Source organism: Ochlerotatus camptorhynchus, unplaced genomic scaffold, assembly GCF_037179485.1.
Source record: "Ochlerotatus camptorhynchus isolate MF236.1 unplaced genomic scaffold, CSIRO-AGI_Acam_v1.1 ptg000826l, whole genome shotgun sequence".
NCBI classification, from domain to species: domain Eukaryota; kingdom Metazoa; phylum Arthropoda; class Insecta; order Diptera; family Culicidae; genus Ochlerotatus; species Ochlerotatus camptorhynchus.
Window position 1 is genome coordinate 43,976 of NW_027041287.1, and position 24,849 is coordinate 68,824.

At 38.5% G+C, this 24,849-nt stretch overlaps 2 protein-coding genes across 2 annotated transcripts; one reads left to right on the forward strand and one right to left on the reverse strand.

The window, feature by feature from the left end:
* Positions 1-1,248: 1,248 nt before the first annotated feature.
* LOC135715159 (large ribosomal subunit protein eL37A) lies at positions 1,249-4,985 on the reverse strand. The gene is made up of 3 exons (XM_065238558.1): positions 4,859-4,985; positions 4,316-4,451; positions 1,249-1,465 (listed from the first exon to the last, which is right to left on the reverse strand). Exons 1-3 carry the CDS (start codon positions 4,859-4,861, stop codon positions 1,329-1,331), a joined length of 276 nt encoding a protein of 91 aa, XP_065094630.1. The 5' UTR covers positions 4,862-4,985; the 3' UTR covers positions 1,249-1,328.
* A 3,850-nt stretch (positions 4,986-8,835) lies between these two features.
* LOC135715156 (FK506-binding protein 5-like) lies at positions 8,836-20,542 on the forward strand. Its single transcript, XM_065238556.1, has 4 exons — positions 8,836-9,272; positions 17,419-18,001; positions 18,069-18,928; positions 19,391-20,542. The coding sequence occupies exons 1-4, from the start codon at positions 9,168-9,170 to the stop codon at positions 20,240-20,242; spliced, it is 2,400 nt and encodes a 799-aa protein (XP_065094628.1). The 5' UTR covers positions 8,836-9,167; the 3' UTR covers positions 20,243-20,542.
* The last annotated feature ends 4,307 nt before the right edge of the window (positions 20,543-24,849 follow it).

Below are 24,849 nucleotides of genomic sequence, written 5' to 3' on the forward strand. Positions count from 1 at the left end.
AAAATGTCTCACATTGGACAGACCTCAGGGAATTTCCGTGTAAATCCAATGTGACTTATGGAATTGAGATCATTTCTCGATTATTTACAGGGTGTTTGACAGCAAAAATTGATGACAACAAAATAATCCGGGACGGAAAGTTTACAATGAATTCCACAATTTTTGTGACAGCACATCAATCCCTTCGTGATTTTCGCGATATCATTTAATGTTTCCGCGATTTTCGCGACTGAAAGTTCAAATCCGCGACAAATCCGCGAAAATCGCGAAATCCGCGCCTGTTGTAACAGCCCTGTAACAAGATGGGGCTCCGTGCCACACCTCGAACCGCACTCAGAAGTGGTTGCAGGAACATCTTCCGTTCTGGGCGAAGGATATGTGGCCACCATTGAGCCCCTATCTTAATCCGCTGGATTACTCAATAAGGCGCGTCATGAAGGCCAAGGCCTGTTCTAAACGCCACCCGAGTACAGCAAGCCTCAAACAAACATTAATGCGTACCTGGAGAGAAATGGATCCAGACTACATTATTAGAACCTGTCGTGCATTATGGAAGCGTGTTGAGGCCGTAATTGCAGCAAGTGGAAACTCGATTGATGATTAACATGAGAAACATTCCCCCTTTGAATAATTTTTTTTTTCAATTTTGATATTGCTCAATGGTGCAAACATTATCATGCATACGGTAGAGCCGTTGGTCCCCGGTTCATGAGTTGATAGGACGATAGGTAGGGTCCAGGTGTGGGAGCTGCCTCCCTGGCGTCGGTAGCATTGGTATTCAGTCCGGAAAAGAAGAACAACGAAAAACAAATCAAGGAAAAAAAATCTTCAACCTATTTATTTAATAAGTTGTAATAAGAGGTTGTAAGGAATGTGATGCACACAACTTTGCTTATAAAGAGTCACAACCTGTGATTTCCTGTTCGCGAAGAATGAATGGGGGAAAATAATCTCATAAAAAGAAATTGGCATGTTTTGTGTTAAACACAAACTTTACATATCTCCTCCACAAATACAAAATATGCATCATCATAATCATCCATATTCTCGTTTTCGTTCGAACCGTATTTTCCATGCAAAAAAAAAATTTGTATGGAAAATACAAAACGAACGAAAACAAGAATATTTTAATGGAAGTAACCCTTGATGGTAACAGTTAAGACATTTTAAAACTACCTACATACAATTTTAAAATGGTCTATTTCTCGGTCTGTTCGGATGAAAAAAATAACAGATGTAAGGTGCGTAACTTTTAAGAATGATTTTAGATTTATTCCTCCTCCATCAATCAGCGCACTTCACATAGTAGTATTCTCATTTCGTACTCTTTATGCGGTAGCCTTGCGTGGCTTGGCAACCTGTCCTTCACGGAAACCATTGCGGAACCTACGGCGCACAATCTTCAGATAACGCATGCGGCCAGTTCCAGTGGTCTTCCTCCTCTTAGCCTTGATCGACCAGTTGTCTAGAATAGGATACGGAAAAAAGGAAATGGTTGTTAATCTTATCTATACATACAATCACTCAAGTTGTTGTTAAGCAGGAAGACTGTGATTATATTTTCTTAATATCGAAACCAGTGTTCTGGAGTGATCTTATATCGTTTTCGTTTTTGAGGTGTAGGACCAGTGTAGTGTAAGCAGCAATGAGCGCGAGTCATTGACAGAATATGCATGACTGGTACATCTACCCTATGTACATTTAAATTAAGCATAAATCCGGAAGCCATTGAGCCGAAGCGATCATAATGTTAAATGGGTCATTACTAAGACTTTAGTAGCATTTTTTCTGGATCCTAAATTTGGTTTTGCGTTCGAAGTCATCCCAATGCGTACACACAGAAAAATGGATTTTTGTTTCAGGGCCTAATGTATTTTGTTATTGATTCAAACATATTGTATCACTATTTCAACAAAACATATTTTTGAATCAACAAAATGGTTTTTAGAATCAACAAAAAGATTATTGACTCTACAACCGGTTTGTTGATTCAAACATATTTTTCTTTGAATTAACCGAATAATATATTTGAATCAATACCAAAAATATATTAGGCCCTGAACCAAAAATATATCCATTTGAATTTAAAAACCATTTCTCTTTGTACAACATTTTATTGGATTTTTTTTTTATTTAAAAAAATCCTGATCCTGATTATAAAGGGGTTGATGTCAAGCAATCCCTTTATTATCAGTTCCCATCAGAGTTCTTTTCAGAATTCTTCTAAAATTAATTTAACTTTATTTATACCAATCCAGAAATTCTTTTCAGAATACAGTACCCTTAAAATTTTGCTCAGAATAATTTTGGAGCTCTCCTATTCTTCTGAAAATTCGCATGAAATTCTCGTTACTCTTTTCGATACCCTTGGAAATATCCTCGTAATTCTCTTAAAACTCTCAGTAGAATTGCTTTGAAATTATAATCTCAAAATTCGATTCCCTTGATATTTTCTCAAATCTTGGAATCTTCTTCAGAATCGTCATGGAATTTTTCACAGAGCTACTTGTTTTACTTTATTAACGTGATTTTTACCGAAGGCTAGTTCATCATGGAACAGAGACAAAATTCGGTCATTTTGAATCTTGTTAATGCAGTTAATACCTGTGTAGAACAATTTTACCTGGTGTATCACTTTCCGACAGGTGCTTCCAAAAATGTAATATTTTGTAATCGTAACATATTTTTAGTTCTTTGACGAACGTTTTCAGCTCAATTGATCATAAGTTAACAAAGTTACATAATGTCAAAGTTGACCATTTTGTATGAAAATCGGCATGCGCTGCTTTTTTATCGAACACAGCTGTACATCCTGCATTATTTCGGTGTGCGGCGTTGTAGATACACCGCAAAAACGAAAACGACATAAGTCAACGTATCCTGTTTTAAGATGATTATTTTTGCCTTATTTTATGAAGACACAAACTGAATCTAGTTCTTCGTAAGAATTTAACAGAAGGGAAATTTTCTCATTTTATACAATCAACACCGAAAAGCCAACCGTGCAGTGCTGGTCTCCTACTTCAATATTACGTGCTCTTTCGATCGTATACATTTGAGCATGGACAGTTTGGTTGTTTCGGTAAATCGTATTGAACGAAACAATGAATATAAGTGAGGAAAACAAAAATCGGTAGCTCGTAATATGTAGAATTTCCAGAGAGCTCGAGACCACTACAGGGGCAAATGTTGAATTCTGCTTTACTACTCATTAAGGTGATACTCTAAGGAAGCCTTAGCGTGAAATTTCAAAGGCACTAATGTCAGCTTCCACAAAACATACAAATTTGAAATTGCTACTCTCTGTTTGTAGTAGCACAGCAAACAAGGAGTAGCAATTTCAAATTTGTATGTTTTGGCAAAAAAACAGCAGGCAATAGAATCCTGTTTTCACTAATTTCACGTTTTGGAATATTCATAGAGAAATGTAAAAATGGATCTTTCTGATAGTTTTAGCAATGTTCAGTATCAGACTTTGGGGGCTTTGAGAGTTAAATAATCTACAATGGTAGTGGTATCTACGCGAAAACAGCGTTTCGTCCACTAAACCTTCCAGTAAAATTGCATAGCCTTACGGAACTGCTTCAGTTACACAAAACAGTGAAATCTCTAAAACTCATTTAAGGAACCATCGAGTTATAGGTCCTTATTATGGGTGTCACTTCACGGTGAAAACTAAGTGACAAGGTGTCATTAAAGGTGAAGTGATTCCCGGGAAAATAAAATGGGCCATAGAATAACAATCCTACACAAATTTAAATCACAGTAGCCATTAAACTGATGTTTACTATGATTCTATAACTCGATATCGAGTTATTAGACATCGAGTTGTGTAGAGTTGACTGTATATGCAAAAAAAACACATTGAAAATACGGTTTGCTCCATTGCTCCGAATATTTCCTCGAATATCAGTTCCCCAAACGCCATTGCCCCGACTGAGATACGACTTTCTACTCGTTGCTGGTCGTTCTGTTCACATTCGGAATGATAACGTGCGGGTGAATGAAATTCGGAGTGACGACATTCAGGGTAATGTGGCACAATCTTAAAATGAACTCATTAAGCTGCACAACGCCTAATCCAGTTGAAGTTTGGTGAGAAGGCTCGGCACATTTTCTAGGTCTTCCGGTTTATTGTTTCCTTACTCTTTAATGAAACGACAACAAAGGAGATTCGCTTCATTTTGATCGGTAAGACGATGTTTTTTCTCCGTCTGTTCCATTGTTTGAAGAAAACCAATAATTTCTTCAATTTAATCAATACTGGAAGAGACGTTCGTATCAATAGAACACGTAGAGCGCATTCAATACTTACAGGTACGGATCTTGGCCGCTGGGTATCCACACTGCGAGCAGGTGTGCTTCTGGATGTGATAAGACGACCGGCCGCAACGACGGCACAGCGTATGGGTCTTATTACGACGTTTACCAAAGCTGGAGGTACCCTTGGTCTGAAATTATACAGGAAAAGCGATCAGCAACTGATTGCACGTATGTTTCGTGATATTCGGCGGAGACAAGCGAATTACAACATAACCTAGTCTTGTTTACATATTGTCGGCGAGATTTTCTTGCACTAAGATCTATGATTAAAAAATAACTATATCCCTATTCAAGAGTTCTCCGTCTATTGTAACGAAACACACTTCTTTAACATCGAAACAATTAAAAACAACAGAATTGCACATGCAATTGGACATCCAACTTTCGTCTCACTGTCGAGCATAACACGTAACATACAAGTTGTAATTCGCTTGAATAACCACTATAATATCACGATTTCACATAACAAATAACACAGCCACTAATTATTAACACTATTTGAGTTGATTTTAAATTAAATAAAACAGATATTAACCATTTTGTAGCATTAAATGCCAAGCGGTAACAAATTCAAGTGCTAACACTTTTCTACAACAAAACGGAAAGAGGGATTGTCAATTCACCGGAAATGTAACTGACATTTTTGGATCGCGTCGCGGGCTGTAAGAAAAAAGTTTCAAGCAAATAAGAGTCAAGCCAGTCGTGGGATAGGAATCCAATAGACTTAATTTTGAAAAGGGCGCACTACTGCTGATTCGATTCTGAAAAGATACACAGCAAAAAAAAATGTAATATCGATCAACGTAATTCCAGCTGATGTATGAAATAATGATGTAATAGCAAAAAGCAGATACAATATTACATCAATGGACGTAATTTTGTTCGCAAAATTGATGTACATCGTACAATGTGATATTGCACAACCGATAGATTGACCTGGTTGCAGCAGTTTCGATGTAATATTCAACAACTTTTTTTGCTGTGTACACTCCGGAACATGCACGAGTCGATGTTAAATTTTTATTTATATCGCATAGAGATTTTCTCGTCCAGTTGTATTGGTGCCAGTGCTGCAAAATTTCGACAATACACGGTGATACTCAAAATTCTGCTTTGGTCACTCGTTTGAGCTAACAGTCATCGTCAAGGCAAACCATGTCAATTGTCAGTAGCATTTTTGTCAGTGACGAACATGTGCTGATTTGTTTATTAGCTAAATTTGAAATGAAATCAAATGGCAAGAGCAAAACAATTATATGGAGCCATTAAAGTGAATAAGCACCCGTAAAAAAAAGAACCGTAGAGGTACAATGAAATGTATTGTAACCATACAATAGAGTTTATGGTATTTACAATAAATCGTATTCTCCACAACGATAAAATAACAATAGAATGTATTGTTTCTACAATAGAATCTATGGTAAATGGGGGAATATACAATGGATTAAGGGGGTCGTTATGTATCTTAACCATACGAAAAATCACTTTTTCCCGAACAAACTTGAACCATTTACCATTAATTGTATTGTTGTTCTTTTGTTGAAAACTCTTACTATATGGGACGTATTGTACATCTATTGTAATAACCATATGTTAAAAATTCGTGTACTATATATGCACAATAAGATCGATTGTTGGCAATAGATTTACTTGTAATTGTATTTTATTTTATGGTAATTGTATGGTTATTTTTTTCCGGGCATCTACGTCCTGAACTGCTTAGATAACAATAATGTGACTCAGAATGCAAGAAATTACACTTTCTGTTACCAGGTAAATCTTTGTCATTGACGAAAAAATGAATGAGATTTTGACAAAGATTTTTTTGAGGATCAAGTCTATCATTGACTATGTCAAAAACTAATTTTGTCAATATCGCGCAAAAGTCTGTCAATGAGAATGAAAAATCTCAGCACTGATTGGTGCTATATGTTAGAGCATGTTACACAGAAAAAAAAGTTAATGAATATTACATCCAAACTGCTGCAACCATGTCAATCCATCGGTTGTGTAATATAACGTACATCGATTGTAATATAACGTACATCGATTTTGCGAACAAAATTACATCCATTGATGTAATATTGTATCTGCTTTTTGTTATAACATCATTATTTCATACATCAGCTTGAATTGGGTTCTTTAAGGGTATTGAAGTTAATGCATATTCGTAATCGAACCCAAACCCAAAATTTCATCAATTTTGGTACACTGGAACTATTTTAACTAAGTACGATTACATTTGCAAAAATCACCTTATTAGCGCTCCTCGGTGTCACTTTGTATGGGAGCGAGCTGTCAGTTTGTCAGTTTAGTGTCAAATAGTGAAGTTATTATTTTACTTTAAATCTTGATTTAAAAACCGAGATGAAAGTGTGTGGGTTTGAAAAAAATATCGCTGTGCTTAGAAAACGAAGTTCTTTCAGATGATATATAAAAATCGATATATTTTTCAAAATTAAAGAACCCATGTGAAGTTCCATAACCATTTCAGATAAAGTTTAGCAGGGATTATAAATTTTTTTTAACCATTTTCGGTAAGGTCAAGTTATGGTTCGCGTTTAAGCGGGAGTTCTGTCAAAACCATAGCATTTTCATTGATCCATAGAGATTAGTGACATTTAACGCACGCACACTACTTAGCGCTCTCATATATCGTACCAATACAACTAGACGTGAAAATCTTTACACGATATTTCACAACTATTAAAAATCCACCCATGGGAGTGACATGTTGACAAATGAACAACATCGATCGGATTAATATTAATGTTGTTCATTTGTCAACTTGTCACTCCCAACACAGTTTACCCATTTTGGGTAGGTTCAGTTTTGACAGATCTGGGTGGATTGTACCCAAATTTGGGAAGTTTTGAAATAGCGTGTATACACTTAAGGCCTGTATAGAGATTGCTAAAGTGTGATTGTGTCAGTGATTTGTTTTCATCTGGAAACATTTTCACTATGATGTTTTTTTTTTCCGATGAAAACATTTTGCGTATACATATACGTGACGTAGTGTGCATACGACAAACGTCAGCAAGCTTTATAGAGATCGAAGCGAAAATATTTATATTGCAAATATTTCACTTCGCTTTGAACTGTAAACAAATATGATCCAGCGAAATTGAATTTTGTGGATCGCATCTTTTTCGCTTACGTTAACTTTTTTCACGAATGCAGTGCTCGCGAAAATACCAGCAGCTAAGCGAAAAGTTGACGTTTCGAGAAAGAGCGTATCTGTCAAATTTTCACTTCACCGGAGGTGTAAACTGATCGATTTCGTTTCACATGAACTGTAAACTGCGAAAAAAGGAAACTGGAAGATGTTCCTCAAAAAAAATTTTCACAACCTTTTTTGCAAGCAAAATTTTATGATTTTTCACGTGCTTCAAATTTCGTTTCGCCTCGATCTGTATACTAGGTTTTACACTTTATATACTGATGTACAGCAGCTGCAGCCCCTCAGCTTGAAAATTACAGCAACCGCAGCATCCCCAACAGATTTGAGGAGAAATTTGCTAGCTCTGCTTATTGCTATGCCTGTTTATTAGTTTGTTATCTTAATTATACGTATTTAAGAATCAAAATAAACACACGCAAAGAAATGATTTTTAAATTCAAATGGATATATTTTTGGGTAGCGGCGCCGGTGGTGTAGTGGTAAGCGTGATTACTTCTCACCCCAGCAGGCCTGGGTTCAATCCCAGTCGGCGCCGCCGGGATGTTCTGAGGCATAACATCTCTGATCACGCCTTCCTTCGGATGGGAAGTAAAGCCGTTGGTCCCCGGTTCATGAGTTGATGGGTCGATAGATAGGGTCCAGGTGTGGGAGCTGCCTCTCTGGCGTCGGTAGCATTGGTGCTCAGCACGGAAAACAAGATCGACGGAAAACAAATCAAGGAAAATTTTTTTTTTTTTGCGTCAGGGCCTTATTTATGTTGGTATTGATTCAAATATATTATTCGGTTAGTTCAAAGAAAAATATTTTTGAATCAACAAACCGGTTGTAGAGTCAATAATCTGTTTGTTGATTCTATAAACCATTTTGTTGATTCAAAAATATGTTTTGTTGAAATAGTGATACAATATGTTTGAATCAATAACAAAATACATTAGGACCTGAAACAAAAATCCATTTTTCTGCGTGCAGCTTTCGATGTTTTCTCAAACTGCGTTTCGTAATCCTTTGAAAAAGAAAACAAAATCTTAATAACGACTGCTGGAAACAAACAAACCAAGTTTAAACAAGGCTTGTATACTTGCAGAAAATACATTCTGATGTATAATCCATTCTCGTTCTAAGCTCGTATTCTCTCTCTTTATAGCAAGCTATGTGTCGGTCAGGAGGGTTGTGATTTAGCGTTACTTTTAATCTATTTAGATTTGAAAATCTTTTGAGTGTAGCTAGAGAGCCCTGCGGGGATCGGATCGAAAAAGGCCTTTTCTGATTTATGTTCCATGCTGGTCACCCGATATGTTGTCTTGTCATCGCCTGAGCACAGAGGGAAAAGTTCTGCAAACGTCAAACAACAGCAAAAAGAAAGTGAAGCGGACTCGGCTCGCGGTGAAAAACATTCTTGAGCATTCTTGATTTTGTTGAACTGTAGAATTGCGCGTAAAAATATAGTATATAGTATTTCGCGAATCTGTAATCTGGTGTAGATACTTAAAGATTAGAAACATCAAGGATATAGCTTAAAAGTTATTTACAGTGACCGATAAAAATGTTATATCAGCCAAAAAATCATCATCATTGTTGATTGCATCCGGCCTTTAAAAATCTGTCCTCGAAGTGATTGGGATCTTTCTCTGGATCGCCGGTTTCTTGGTCAATAAAACTGATGGATATGAAGAACAAAACCTGCTTGTTTTGTCTAAAGCAACGACAAATCTTGGTAGATAACCCCAGCACCGCCAATGCCATCAAGGATATCTACAGCATAAATGTAAGTACTCGAAGTCAGTTTTCTTTTTACTCCTTGAGTTCTTCGTAGTATATTTTATGATGTTCATAACGTAACTCTGGAAGAAGCAGAAGTTGTTCGAAACAGTGTCGGATCGGAATAAGGAATTCAGTGATATTTATGAAAATATCGGCGGCAAAAATGGCTACCCTTGATCATCTTAAACGCCGATACTAAAAAGGGACATGCGCAAAATTTGGTATAAACAATCACTGGTAGAGCCGCTACGGAACGAGGACCAGAAGGACGGAAGCTGACATCAAATGGGATCCGGTTCATAGTGACCATCGAGTTCTGATCCGCGTAAATAACAATTTATTAATTATAAACTTTTCAAACAAATTCCTCAACTCGGCCTGAGGTGCATTCATTAAGTTTATGAAAAAAAAAACAATAATGTTATTCGATGAATTGTTTTGATAACACGAATAAAGTTTACGATTTTTTGATAAGCGAATGATGCAACCCTATCGTCTCAGTAATGTAAAGGGGGCTGGGATAAAACTCACGGTCTTCTGCTCAGTATGCAACCGAGCCCCTCATATTACATTACATTACCAACGACGACTGTACATGCCCGGTGACATGAAACTATTCAATTGAAATGATGCCCTGCATGAACCATACGTCATATTTGACTGATAATTAATCCACTTTTTTTTCGCACTGTTTCGACCGAGTTCTATCTATCTCACTAGAGATTGTCTTCGTATCGGTCATGAAGACAACTGCAACGCACAATAGATGGCATCGTGGCAATGCACTATGGTTCAAAAGTCGTATTTAGGTGGAATAAATTCAGTGCCAACATTTCAAATGGGCGTAATTGCATTTGTAAACAATGGCTTTAGTCGTCGATTTCTCGCGAATAAAAGCTCACTCATGAAAAATAATTACACCAGCAGGTAGAGGAATGTTTCCTCTATCAGCAAGCAATGTAATTTTGTAGAGGTAAGATTTCATTCGCGAGAAATTTACGGTTAAAGTCATTGTTTACAAAAGCAATTACGCCCCTTTGAAATGTTGGCACTGAATTATTTATGCCTAACAAAACGCTAGCCAGATTGAGCAGTTATATGCCTATCTTGATGACATTTTTCTTTTCGATATTATAACTCTGTAGTCTGAACGTGGTATAAGATGTTATAATTCCCCATGTTAACTACTATGTTCAGACAGATTCAGAATAATGCCAATGCTCACACTACTGAGTTATACCATGTTATAAGAGTGTTATGATAATTATCGGCAAAAAAAAACTATCAAGATTAGATTAGCCAAGACAGTCTTCTGGCAACTCTTCCATTTTCTCGTACGACTACTAAGAGACAAGTACAATCGCGTCATCTGCCGCTCAAAGGTAAATGCTTCGAACAAATTTGATAGCAAAGATTACATCCTCAGAAGACAGGTTTGGGTATTTGCTCATTTTTATATGCGTTGTTTCCACCTTCGCTCAAGTGCAGTGCTACTGTATGTCGCTTGGATTCTGACAAAGTTGCCAGTCTTCTTGATAGGATGTCTTCGATATTAGGAAATTTTTCATTTATATGGCATACTGCAGAACTATAAATAGCATGATTTAATAATCATCAACAAGAAACATTTCATCAAGATAGCCTTATAACATGTTATAAATCCTCAGTTTGATGCTGAGCAGCAATAACATGTGATACGGCTATTTTGATGACATTTTCTTGTCAATGCAGTTTGACTGAACAAGGCAGAAACAAGTATTAACATCCCTAATAAAAAACACCATACCCGAACGATAACCCAAATGATTGAACTATTCCACAAATGGTTTGGATGATACCCTGAACACGTCGGTAAGCAAAATAACCATACAAATTTTATTAGGGATGACATAAAGAGTCATAACCATTATAACACAACACAAGTTTATTTCAATAATTATTTGTAACAATTAAAGTTTAGTCACTAGAACAGTTAATCAGTGCCAATTCCAAGAAAACAATGACAACAAACAATCGCAGCATGCATTTGTATTTTTGTCTGTGGGAATTACGGACGTTACGGGTTATTCGGGTAATATCTGACGAGACGAAAAAAGCGTCGAGTAGCAAACAATGAAAAAACTGAATGGTTTATTATTACGCACTTAGCAAAATCATTTTTGTTACAACAATTTGTTTTTGATTCAGTTCCAACCTGGATCGGGTATCAAGATTGGGTCTGCTTGTTGCCTTTCAAACGTCAGTGTAAACGTTGGTTTTTGTAACCTGGCTCGGGTTGAGGTTCGCACTGACAATAAGCTCGGGTTCGCACGGGTTGGAACTGGTTCCAACATGGATAATAAACAAATTCGCTATAAATCTCATCGGCGGCAGTGTTGGCGCCACACTACTCTCCACCAGTTACGCCAGGAATCTTACTCGATGGCCTGAGGGCGTAACTTGAATAAGCCGGCTTCAATCTGTCGATGGGAGATCCTCTGCTTCTTTCCCTTGATGTAGCATGTGTTTGTCTTCTTCTTCTTCTTATTCGCATTTCAAGCTTATTGCTTAGCGCATATTAGCTTATTGCGTGCTCTCAACTTAGTGTTCTAAATGCACTTCCAGTTATTAATTGAGAGCTGTCGATGCCAATTACCAATGCATGAATTTGTATATTGTGTGGCAAGCACAATGATACTCTATGCCCAGAGAAGTCGAGAAAATTTCCAACCCGAAAGATTCCCTCGACCGGACCGGAAATCGAACCCGCCGCCTCCGGCTTGGTAATACCGTGCCTTTACTGACTAGGCTATGAGGCCCACACATGTGTGGCATGTGTTTGTCTCCTCTCCTCGCTTCGTAGGGACTCTCATCCGGATGTTGCAGGGATCGTTTAACCGTATCTAACCTAACGAAAACGTATTTACATGTTTCAAGATCGTTAGGTAAAAACACACGCTGTTTCGAATGATGGACGATTTCACAAAATCCGATAGAACGATTGATAGATCCCTGTGCTGCTCGAAAAATTCGCCAGGAATGCGGAGTGGTTGTCCTTAAACCATTCCGACCCTGCTTATGTGATGTGACAACTAGTTTGACTGTTTTTACAAACTTTCTCAGGACAAAGTTGCTGTGCTCGTCCAGTATTATAAAAATAGAAGTGATTAGTTACCATTTCCACTAAAAAACGCCGTTTTAACAAAAACTCAAATGATGCGATGAGCGGCAGTTTACTAAGACGCCCGGAAAAGTCGTGGTGGCCCAGATGGTACAGAATATGCATGTTGCAACATTTGTGCGGATAGCATTGGGTCAGCTTTGAGCATCTCTGCTGATATGCGGTCGACCCCGGGAGCATTGTTGTATTTTATCCTTCGGATAGCTGCTTCAATCTACTGCAGTGACGGGGCCTCGAAAATGACACGAGTGATGCGCCGTACCCTTGGCGGCTCCGAGATGTTTGTTGATGGCTGGTTGGATGTCGAAAGTTGAAGAAGTTGTTCGAAGTACTCAAACCAACGTTTCAACTGGTCAGTGGGTTCGATAAGTTACTTTCCAGTTGCGTCTTTCACTGGCATCTTCGGATTAATCCTTGCTCCACTCAGTCGTGAGATATCGTTGAGGAGGCGGATATCGCCAGTTGTTGTAGCTTTTTCCCCTCCGTTAGCCAGGGAGTCTACCCACCCTCGCGTGTCTCACCGGCAAGAGCGTTTGACTTCCTTCTCTAGAGCCGAATACCGTTGACGGGCTTCATTCTTGTCTCATCTGGTTCTCGCCCGCTCTGTCGCGGCTTTTGCTTCTCTACGGTCCTCAATCTTCCGCAAGGTGTCATCAGTGATCCATTTTTTCGCTGAGTGCGCAGATCACCCAGATTGTTCTCACTTGTGTCAATAAAGGCATTCTTTTGTCTCCTTCCGGTAGATCTGCGTAATGCGTAGGTGGATCTGAGGCGCGATATTGGAGCTGCGTTTATTCCGAACGTCAATAAGGCTCTGTCTCCATTTTCGGCTGATACAGATGTGGTACAGATTTGATTTTCGGTATGTCCATCACGGGAAACTCACGTGACTTTGTGCGCTGGTCGATGGGGAAAGAGCGAGGTCACAAAATTCTGCGAACAGCTCACCATTTTCGCTCTTTTTTTAGAGATCATGGTCCATGCTAGTCAGTGTTTTTGGAGCCGATCTTTGCATTGATGTCGCCAGTGTAGATCTTGGTGTCATCCTGTGGGACTTTATCCACGACGGCATTCAGTTGACTGTAAAAATTATCCTTGTCCTGTAGCTCGACAGCATCGGTTGGCGCATAACATTGAATTATTGTAAGGTTTAGAACCCGTGTTCTAAATTTGGCAACCATTATCGTCTCATTAATAGGTTCCCACTTATGACCCACTTAAACCGTTACATTTTGTGAAATATAAGAAAACATGTTCCGCAGTTACCGACGCCGGTAGTGTAGTGGTAAGCGTGACTGCTTTCTCACCCTAATGGGTCTGGATTCAATCCCAGCCGGGCGTCGGTAGCATTGGCTCAGCACGGAAAACAAGATCGACGGAAAATAAATCAAGAAAAAAAATCTGAGATAACAATTCGCCTAAAGGTATATTCGTTAATCACCGAGCTATTATTCTGCAGCCGAGAGGGAGATCGTTTTCTCATTTACGTTCGCCCGCTGACTGGAACCTATGGGCAGCGTTGCCAGAAGCTTTCGCAAACTGGTTCGATGAGCGTTTGAAACGGATGAAAATGCGAGAGCACCGTGAGGTGAGAGTGGGAGAAGCTTCTGCTGTTTCACGAAAAGGAAACAATATTATATGAGTGTCTGAGAGGTCATGTGATTCCATACAAGAATTGGAAAAAGGCTGTTTTGCATGCCGCTTTGATAATCGTTCGTGACCATATTTTTTTTTTTAATTGCGGCTAATGACAGTTTTTATTGTTTGTTTTGTCTACTGAAAATAGCTACAGTGTAAGTGTTGGGAACATGGCCATCCCTAACGATCGCTACCAACACCAACACTGCTGAGCTCACTGGTAGCAGCTAAGCTGTCACCCGTAGATGCGCGAACCAGCATAAGAAAGAGGAACAACACATCAGATAATATGTTCGTATCCGTCATCTTGTATCGTGTGCGCTTCCCGCAAGTCAATGTATACTTTTAGTTCGTCATTTTAATAAAGTTTTATTTGCTAGTTTACGTTCGCGTTCATTTTATTGTACATGATGTACACGGCCACACCGTTAGCGCGTTCGTAACAGTAAGTATTAGGTATATATGTAGGTCTCGATGTAGGTGTTTCAAGATATAATTATAAAGTGTCCGAAAAATGAAATTGGATTCTTAATTTCATTTAAAATATCGGTTTTTGTATATAATCTAAACTTACATAATTTAGATATTTTGTTCGAATCGGATTTACTTATTCAATCGGATTACTACGCGGATGTACGCGCACTCGTCACAGCATTTTTTCTATAATTATCTTGAAACAATACACACGGAATCCAGTGTTCTAGCTGCCAACATAGGCTAGTACCATAGAGGTAACTCTAAGACTAGAAGGTCCCGAAATAACCTGGGGGGGACGTGCTGTCAAATCAGCCTACTGATCATCTTGTATGAAACTGGTTCCAAACGTAAACAAACGCTGTAGGTTTCTTATGGCTTGTTTACGTTTGGAACCAGTTATGCGAGGTAGGCGAAGATTGTTCGTATTTGACAGCCACCTCCCCCCCTTGGAAATAACGTGTCCAACTTTTTGGCACAGCTCTGGTACTCTCTTCGGTCCCAAGCTAATCGATTCACCCCTCGAAACATAGGAAAAACGAATAACCCCTCATTTTATCTGTCAAACTTTCATAGCGAATCAAAACAAACATTGCGTAGTACTAGAATTTCGACTAGAATGGGGTACATTAATCGTTTGCTTGGGACCAATAGGCTAGTCAAGTAGTGAAGTGAGCCAATTTAAAATCGTTAGTTTCGTATTGATTGTTGCTAGTACTTCTACTGTATTGTCAAAGATAGAAGCACAGACAAACAGACATAATACTTCATTGTGTATCTTCGTTCACGCATTTAACGGTTGATTTGAATATTATCAGTTCCGCGAACTACTCGCCGCAGCGCTGGCATCGGATCACTTTGACGTTTCTATACATTCTATAGAACTTTTATGCAATATTGTTTGCGAGTTAGCGAGCAAGCTTGTTTTCCGCGAGAAGCCCGAGAGATGTCGTTACTGAAGTCCTATGTTTTGAGATACTATGTTTTCAAGAAAAACTTTTTCCAAGTGTTACGTCTGTTTGTCTGTGATAGAAGCAAGATTTATTGAAATGGGTCAAGTCTTGAAAACAAAGCTCTAGCTTGATACCCAATAAAAAAAACTACAAGGTACAGCCCTATAGGATTGTACGCAATGGTGACGTAGGACTACGTGCTCTTATATAATAAATGTTATTTGTTAACTGCAACAGGAGCTTGTGTTTTGTGTAGGAATAGGCATTTGAGCGGGGTTCTCTCTCTTTATACTCTTTAGTATGACGCGTTTGGCATAGATGACCCACAGCGACTCACGAAGAGCTACTGATTCCGATCAATAGCTGTGCGGCTTCTTCCTCCTTCTATGGATGCTCATGTGGGCTGCAGCTCGCTGCTTGCAGGCAGCCTTTCGTTGTGTACTGGAGAACAATGTTCAACGCCACGCGCCGAAAGCACTACTGTTGCACGACCGGACACCACCACACATGGTAATTGTAACTGAATCCGATCAGCGGTTGAGGTTCCCCGCAAAGCCTATCGTGTTATGTACTGGTGAATACCACCACACTCACCACGCGGTGATAGAATAAACACCCTTTGGTGAGACCGAATGGAATTCAACTTTGAAATCTGTGTTAGGGAAATTTTCGCAGGCAAACGGTGATAATTTTAAGTAGGGTAGAGCGTTACTTCGTCGTAATCGCCCATTTCCGTTCTATCGATTAGAAAAGATCAATAATATCAATGATTTCACCGTACACAAATCAATAATAGGTTTGTTCCGATGCGTTAGTTCATTAGCTACAACATAAATCCTGTTAGAGCGCACTGTATGAATATTTACGCTCATTGTTCTCAAAACAAAAGAAGCACTCCTAGCGAGTCCCCTTTTTCTACGTTTATCCGTAGGACGAAGAAAATATAATGGCGTTTCAATGCGTTAGGACGGAATTGAAACTCGTAGAACGAATTTAGTATTAGATTTACACAATATCTCAACGATTTGTGACTCTTTATCAAATCCAACGGTACGTATGGAAAGATGAATAAGTTTAGAGGTTATCTTTGACAGAAATATTCCTTGCTTTGTTTAAACTCGTTCAGAAAAGAGAGGTAAAGCGCGGGTTGTGCTTAGTAGGACGGAAATTAGATCAAAAGCCCTATCACAGCAACATTTGCACATTCGTGCAATTTTTAATGCTGATAATTTGAAAAAAAAATGATAAATTTAGCAGATGCGTAGGAATATTTCTGATCGATTGGTGATAAAATTATTGAAATTTCTCCAGGGGCAGCTGAGTTATTAACGTTCAAAATCTTTCATAATTTTGTTTCACGTTCAATTTTCGGCGCAAACTGTACCCCTATATAGAAATCACAGATCCTACGTAAAACATAATATTAAATGAATAAATAATAATAATAATAATAAACGTAGTAAAAGTTGCTTCCATTTAATTTAGTTTCGGCTAATCCCGAGCAATATTTACACAAAAGGGACATTCAAAGTTTGCCGAGTGAAGGATTGTAAACTCCATATCCTTCAACTGGAATTCCGCTAAATAAAGCAAGTTTTAAGAGGCGCTTATATGTCAATGTTTTGCAATATAAAAATGCCAAGAAAAACTTGCTATGGATGCACTTCAAATGTACATATTAAACAACTAGTTTTATATAAGAATGCCGTAAATTGTCATATTTTCTTTAACCGAACGATGCATTGTAAGGTTTTTTTTTGTCTGTTGCGGCAGATTTATACATTTTCGGCCTTTTACGGTAGGTCCATACATCGCAAATGTGTTTCGACCTTTTTTGATTCACCGTTCTGTCCCTATCCCATTGTTTTATAAGTAAAATTTCCAAGCGAAACTCACGTTTTCTATTTCCTCTCTATAATTCCCAGCTTCCCAAGGATAGATGCCGCATTTGCATAGAGTGTCATTTCAACATTTTGCGGGTTCAAGAATTCAAGCGCACAATCGAGGCCGCGGCCGATTTTGACGTGGATAGCTGTTTCGTGTGTAAATCTGAGAACACCGTCAACGAACCTGGTGTGGACCGAGTAGTCGACTATCTCATCAAACAGTGCACGACCATCGATTTTGGAAACACGGACACGATCAAAGTTTGTGTCACTTGTATGCATGTGTTGGAAACTAGTATAAAGTACGAAAAGCTGGCTGGAAACTATGCCAGTGCAAAGCGATTCTGCAAACAGTATTCTACCCTGAAGGAATGTAACGTGGCCCTGCGGAAGATCGATTTGAACGCTTTAGGAGAAATCTGCGAAGGTTTTGACGATGGTGCTGGAAAACGTTCACCGCAAAAGAAGAGCCGCAAACGGGGTCGCAGCTCCGAGGGAGGAGAGGACGTTCCATCGAAAAAATCTAAGCAAGAGGATGGGTCAGTGCTTCCAGTCATGTTGACCAAATTGACTCCAACTGGTGGGAAAAAATCTTCTCCACCAAATTTTTCGAAGGGAAAATGTATGTTTATCATTGTATTGTTGCTATATTGTGTTATGTATACTAACATTTCAATTTTAATTTAAAGCACCATTGAAGCAGAGTGATAAGATTTTCATCAAACTACCCCTATTTTCAAAGCTGAAGAAAAAGCTTCATCAACGCAAGAAGTATGGTCCACCGCATTCGCCCAGCCGATCAATACCTGCTTCGCCGTCCGTCGATGACCTCAATCGTATTTTCAGCGTGGAACTTCGTCCATTGACGGTTCAAATAGAGCACATAGACTTGTCCACCTATTTGAATAAAACAATATCTCATGATACAGCGAACCGACAACTGCGAAAGCCCAGGAATGAAGAATTCATCGGCCTCGATGAAGAGGATGTGGTAGAGCTTCAAAATACCAGTATGAATAGTTCCATTAGCAAAAGGAAAAGTATATTAATTACCGAGCGAACCGAAAGTCCCAATTCTGCAAAAAAGAAAGTAAAATTTTCGGATTCGCCCAGCATTAAATATGTAGATAAGTTGGACTTTTCAGAGGAAGAGAATGGTACAAAAGTTACAGATGACGGCGATGAAGATTATGAGGCAAAAAAGAGTAAAAAGAAAACGCCGAAACCACCAAATGGAACGTCACCCGGTACGCCAGAAAATGGAAAACCGCGTGCTCGGGGCAGACCGAAAAAGGTGACGAAAGATGAAAATGGTGAAGATGATCAAGAAGATTTAGAGAGTTCTAAGACGAAAACGGTTCCGGAGGACGCCGGCACTTCTAAGGAGAAGGATGAAGATGTTTCAAAGGTAGCTGAGGAAGGGGAAACATCAGATGGTGTGACAATACGCGACCATGAAAAAGATAAAGATGAAAAAGAAACCGAACAAACATCGGTTGATGAAAACAAAGAACCCACTGAGGACAAGGTTATTGAGGAGATTAAGTCGGTAAGTTTAACTATAATAGTTGAAAGATGGGTGTTGAATTTCTTGATGTTAATTGAAAATAACCCTTGGCAAAATTCGGACTTCTATAATTATTACATAAAGCATGAACCTAGTAAATTTTCAATATAAACCGTGAATGTGCTCAAAGAAGACATGTTGATGGCGAGGCATAAATAATTAAGAAGTGTAGATCTCATGCTCCATATAGTGTTACAGGGGTCGAGCCTAATTTGGTTTTCCGATTTCATGTTGGTCGAAAAGATTGCGACTTCAGCCAAATTTTGCACAGGGTAGTTTCAAGCAATACTGACCCTAATGGAGGCTTGCAGTCGAGAACCTCGGCGGTTAAATTTCCTGGGGTTCGGTAAAAAAAAAACTTCCAAGATTCAGATAACAACTTTATATTTTACCTACCGTGGATGAATTCCGTATCCTTGTCAAACTAAATGTCTAACGTTTTAGAATGAACTTCCCGTGGAAAACGGAGATGCTGAGGAGCAAAAGACTGAATCGCCAGTGCAACCACCACTCGTTGATGAAAACCAATCTTCTCCTGAAGCATCGAATGCTGCTCCAATGGAGGCTGAAGAGGTAGATATTGCTGAGCCGATGAAAGTCGATCAAAATGAGGATCCACCTACGGATGCTGAGATGAAACCGATTGATTCTCCAGAAGATGTGGAAATGACAGAATCAAAATCTCCACCAACGGAAGATGTTGAAATGAAAGAGATGGACAGTACGGCTACTAATCTGGCAGATGATGATACGGAAGCCACCCCAAGCCATGAACCTCCCGTAGAAAGCGTTGAGAAGGACAATTCTGCCCCGGTACCAGAAGAAACCACCAACTTGAATCAGGAACAACAAAGTACTGGTGATTTCGAAACATCCGACAAGGAGGAAGAAGAAATGGAAAAATTCAAATTGACTCTCTGTAGCTTGTTAGGTGAGGAAATTTCCGATTCCGATCAAGATGCGAGTCAACAAAGTCACGGGGATAAAATGTTGTTGCAGTCAGTTGCAGACAAACAGCATGATGAACCAGAACCGACCGAAGACTCTAAATCTACTGAAAAAGAGGAGCATCAACCCAATTCACTCAATCCAGAAGCGCAAACAACACCATCGGTTGAATCGGAGAAAAAAGTGCCAGACACCGAATCTCTCAGCAAGAAGAACCAGTCTTTCTCCTCGCTGGACGACGTAGATGACATTTCCGACGACGATGATATCCTCGATCAGCTCGATGAACCAACCGGTTTACGAAAAAGATCACCAGATCTGCCTCCCTTGGGAGAAGATAGTCTTTAGGAATAGGTGTACCCAAGAGTACACTGAGATTTACATTTCATTTCTTCCCCTTTGAGTTTTATGTTATCTATGACGGTTCGGAGCAAAGTTCGAATGCGATATTACGCTCTCAGCGAAACACAATTTGTACACTTACATTCAACATATTTAAATTCAGATATAAAAGACGCAGATTTACCGAAACAGTAGACACAAAATTTTACATTTTAAATCAAATAACAAAAATTTAGTGCTGGCAAAATTTCATGTAAAGTGTAAATGTTCTTAATACATCAGATGCATTGTAGAAGAACACAAATGTCATTAAAATACAAAAAAAAAAGATAATGAATTAAGTTTGGACAAACTTTTGTATTTTATTTATCCGAAAATGTCACGCAACCCTATTAAATTGTTACAGGCTTTGTTGCACACATTAAAGTAAATCACGTCAGAGTTACGTTTTCGATTGTGCTACTTTACCACGAATGCCATCACCCCGAAAGATAAAAAAATGGACTCAGCATAATCTTCACGTCAATGCTCTACTGCCCATCTGGATAAACAGCAAGTCGAGAAAAACGCTGTTGAAAATTTATTTATCCAGTAGACTCTTATAGATGGGACAATCAATTTTGGTATTTTCACCTTCACCTTCTGAACAAAACATGTGACTTTTAGTGCACAGTGTAAAAGACAGGTAGATTCTAATGGGTAACTCATTTATGATAAAAATCTATGCTTTTATGGAGGTGTATATCGTATATCCTTCGGTGGATTACTGAATAATATGGACTGGTGTCGAATGTGGTCATTTGACAAGATGGGGCACCATGCCACACCTCGAACCCGCACGCAAATTTGGCTGAAGGAACATGTGGCCGTAATTGCGGCAAATGGAAATTCTGTCGATAGTTTATGTTCTTACAAACATTTCCCTTTTGAATAAATGTTTTTTTTTCATTCCGATTTTTTTTTAGATTTTTTTTAACGGTGTTTAATGATACGCATACGGTATAGCATTCACGTATATGTGAATACCAGGGAGCTATTACTGAGTTACATTTTGAAACCTTCATGTTAATGGAATATCGAAGCAACCGGTTAGTTTTTCCATTGAATCAGAATAGCATTTTACGAGACGTTTCTGGTTCAACTCATGAATGAACTTTGACAAGAGGCAGTTACCTAACGGCTGTGCGAAGCTTTATTTCGGACTTCGGCATACCTCACTTCACTTGGGCACATCTCCCTTAAATCAATCTTCTGACAGCCCGTACAATTTTTTTTACAGCATTTTAAATCATGAGCAAATAATTTGATTCATGAATGTAGTTGTTTGTTTTCATTGTTTTTAACGCGTATGACAGAAATAGGACCCACACGCCCAAGTAGTGCTCCATACCATACGTAGATTTTTTTTTCCTTCATACTTTTCAAGTAAATGCATGGAAAAATCTGGACAAAACTCATGAAAAGTCTGGTCTAGACAAGAGATTGCATGGATTTCTAGATATTCCATAAAAATCTGAAAGATTCCAGATAAATCAAATAAATTTATAATTAAATAAATAAATAATTAAAAAAAAATTATAATTAATTTATAAATAAATGCATGTATATATAGACAAATAAATAAATAAGGAGATAGATAAAAAACATTGATAAATCAATAAAATAAATTGTATGCCCGAAAACATAGGCTAAAAAAAATTAATAAAGTTAGTATGCCAGAAACGAGGCATATGTTTTTCTACTTGATATATGGCCTCATAGCTTTCTAGTGGTGATTCAACGCTACGTACAATGAACTTGAGAAATGCTACCTACATTAAACTTGAGAATTTATACCTACAATGAACTTGAGAACTGCCCTCATCTAGCTTCCTAGTGGTGATTCAACGTGATGCCCGTAATGGATACACGGTGAGTGGGAAAAATAATGTATACATGCATTTTTTTTTTTTTTTGTTGCGAAAACAGACAAAAATATTTGGCAGGACCACGGGTAGAACTATTTCTTAAAAACCAAATCCAGCACCGGCCAAATTTGTTTTTTTTTTTCAGAAAAGGTTCTTATTTCGTTAAAATTAATATTGGCCGTGTATACGAAAAAGCACTTTGAACTTCTCTAAATTCTACTTTTAATGGTGGAAAGCTCCAACCGGTATTATCCTCGGATTAAATCCCGATCAAGAATGTTCGCCTGCCTTGATTTTGACATCAGAGTTGATCAACACGACTCTAAGCAAACATGTTGCAGATCATCCAAACAGGGACAGTATTCAAAGTTAATCCGAGTTGGAGCTTACCGCCATAAGTGATGCTCATTGTGATGTTATGTAACAATAAGTAAGGCGTGACAAGACCTCCCCTCCTTAAATTATGTAATACTAACTCACTCCCTTTTGAAGATGAAAAAAATACACCTAACAATGTGAGTTTGGTTTTATTATGGCATGTTCAAGAAAACAAAGCTTTCATACATGGATTCATTTAACAGCAAAACAAATAATAATTTTTATTTTTATTTTTTCGCTTTGGCCAATCTGCTACATAACATTTCCATCTCGCATATCTCCCTATGTATCAACGTCTGTGATTTCTATATGGGGGTACACTTTGTGAAAACCGAAAATGGAACATGTAACAAAATTATGAAAGTTCTTGAACGTTAATAACTCAGCTGCCCCTGGACCAATTTCTATAATTGTATCACCAATCGATCAGATATATTTCTATGCATCTGATAAATTTAAGACTTTATCATTTTTCAAAATGTCACTGTTAAAATTGCACGAATGTGCAACTGTTGCTATGATAATTAAAATTATCACCGATTGCCTGCGAAAAGCGATTTCCCTAACACAGATTTCAAAGTTTAATTCCATCCGGTCTCACCAAACGGTGTTTATTCAATCGCCGCGTGGTGAATGGTGGTGTTCTCCAGTACCCAACGTAAGGCTGCCTGCAAGCAGCGAGCTGCTGTCCACATGAGCATCCATAGAAGGAGGAAGAAGCCACACCGCTATTGATCGTAATCAGTAGCTCTTCGTGAGTTGCTGTTGGCCATCTATGTCAAGCTTGTCATACTAAAGAGTTTTAACAGAGAGAACCCCGCTCAAATTCCTATTCCTACACAAAATACAAGCTCGTGCCTGCTGCAGTTAACAAATAAGATTTATTATATGAGACCACGTAGTCCTACGTCACCATTCCGTACAACCCCATAGGGTTGTCCCTTGTAGTTTTTGTCAAATTCAATCAGTTTTTCACCAAACACAATCAGTTATAAATGTGTTACATACATGTTATTGACCATACACTTATTACGTAACTTAAAAATACATTTCTTACGTTTTATTACAAGCGATGTACGGAATCTCAGCAATCCCTTAAGAAATCATGAAGAATACAGAACATGTTAATGTTCGATGTTAGATCTTACCTGGGAGGGAGAAGCATATAGCACACACGAAATTATCACCTCTATTCCCGTTTTCGTTCGAATCGTTCGTTCGTACGAACGAGTTCGAAAACGGCATTCTGGTTTTCGTACGAACCCGTTCGAACGAAAGCTTTTTCGAAAATAAACAGTGTTAGTGGTACCAGATGCACTTTGACATTTCTTAACAATTCTAAGCATAGACCGCGCACGAAATTGACATTTTTCGGTCAAGTGGACTATCAAACGATGTCAACAAAACACTAATGTTGTTAAAATTTGGAGTTAGGATCGGTTTGTTTTAAATTGTTGTTTTGTGTATCTTCGCGTAGGATACCGAGGGCACCTGTTTGTTCACTGTGAAGAAAATCGATATTTATTCTTGAAACAAACAAAAAAACTTATGAAATATCGATAAAAAGTGCTTAGTGACCTCCAGCGACGATTATCGGAGGACGCATCCGTATATGCAGGAAGAAAAAACGGCCGGAACAAGTTCTGATTTCAAAGCTGGACAATCATTGGTCAGGTAAGTTGCTTGCAATGCAATGAAGCAAGCAGTTGAGTATTGTTGTTTTCCGTTTTTTCCTTCCAGGTCTACCCGTGCTGCGTGGCCGTGGCTGGTGTCAATCAATGAAATAATAAACGTCATTGGGTGTCAATAGCCAACCAATTCGGTTATCCAGAACCAGTTTCTATTGTTTGGTTCGGTTTCTGGATCATTTTTATCGTTGGCTATTCCAGGGAGCATAGGAAATTAGCCAATTCGCTTAGTACCGGACTTCGTTCGATATCCGTTTGCGCCGTCACGATTTCCCATAGCTTGTCCAGTCGCCTTTCCAGTCCGTCACTTCAGCTTTCGACATAAGCTTGGCCACTTTCGTTTGTTTTATGGTGAGAGCTCAGCATTGAATTACAGTTATTCATTTAACTTTTCATCAATCTTTTAGAGCTACGGACGTGACACCATCTCTTCGTGATCCATAGAGTTATTGAACTATGCAGTGCAGTAAGTGTAAAATTTATTACTGATTTCAACTAGTTATTATTATTATTATTATTATTATTATTGTTTTGTAGTGCTTCAAGGATCGTTAACGTTAACTAAAATAAATTGGGATTCATAATCAGGCAATGGATAGCATTGCACTAGCTTGTGTTGTTGCGGAAGAGGAAACAAATG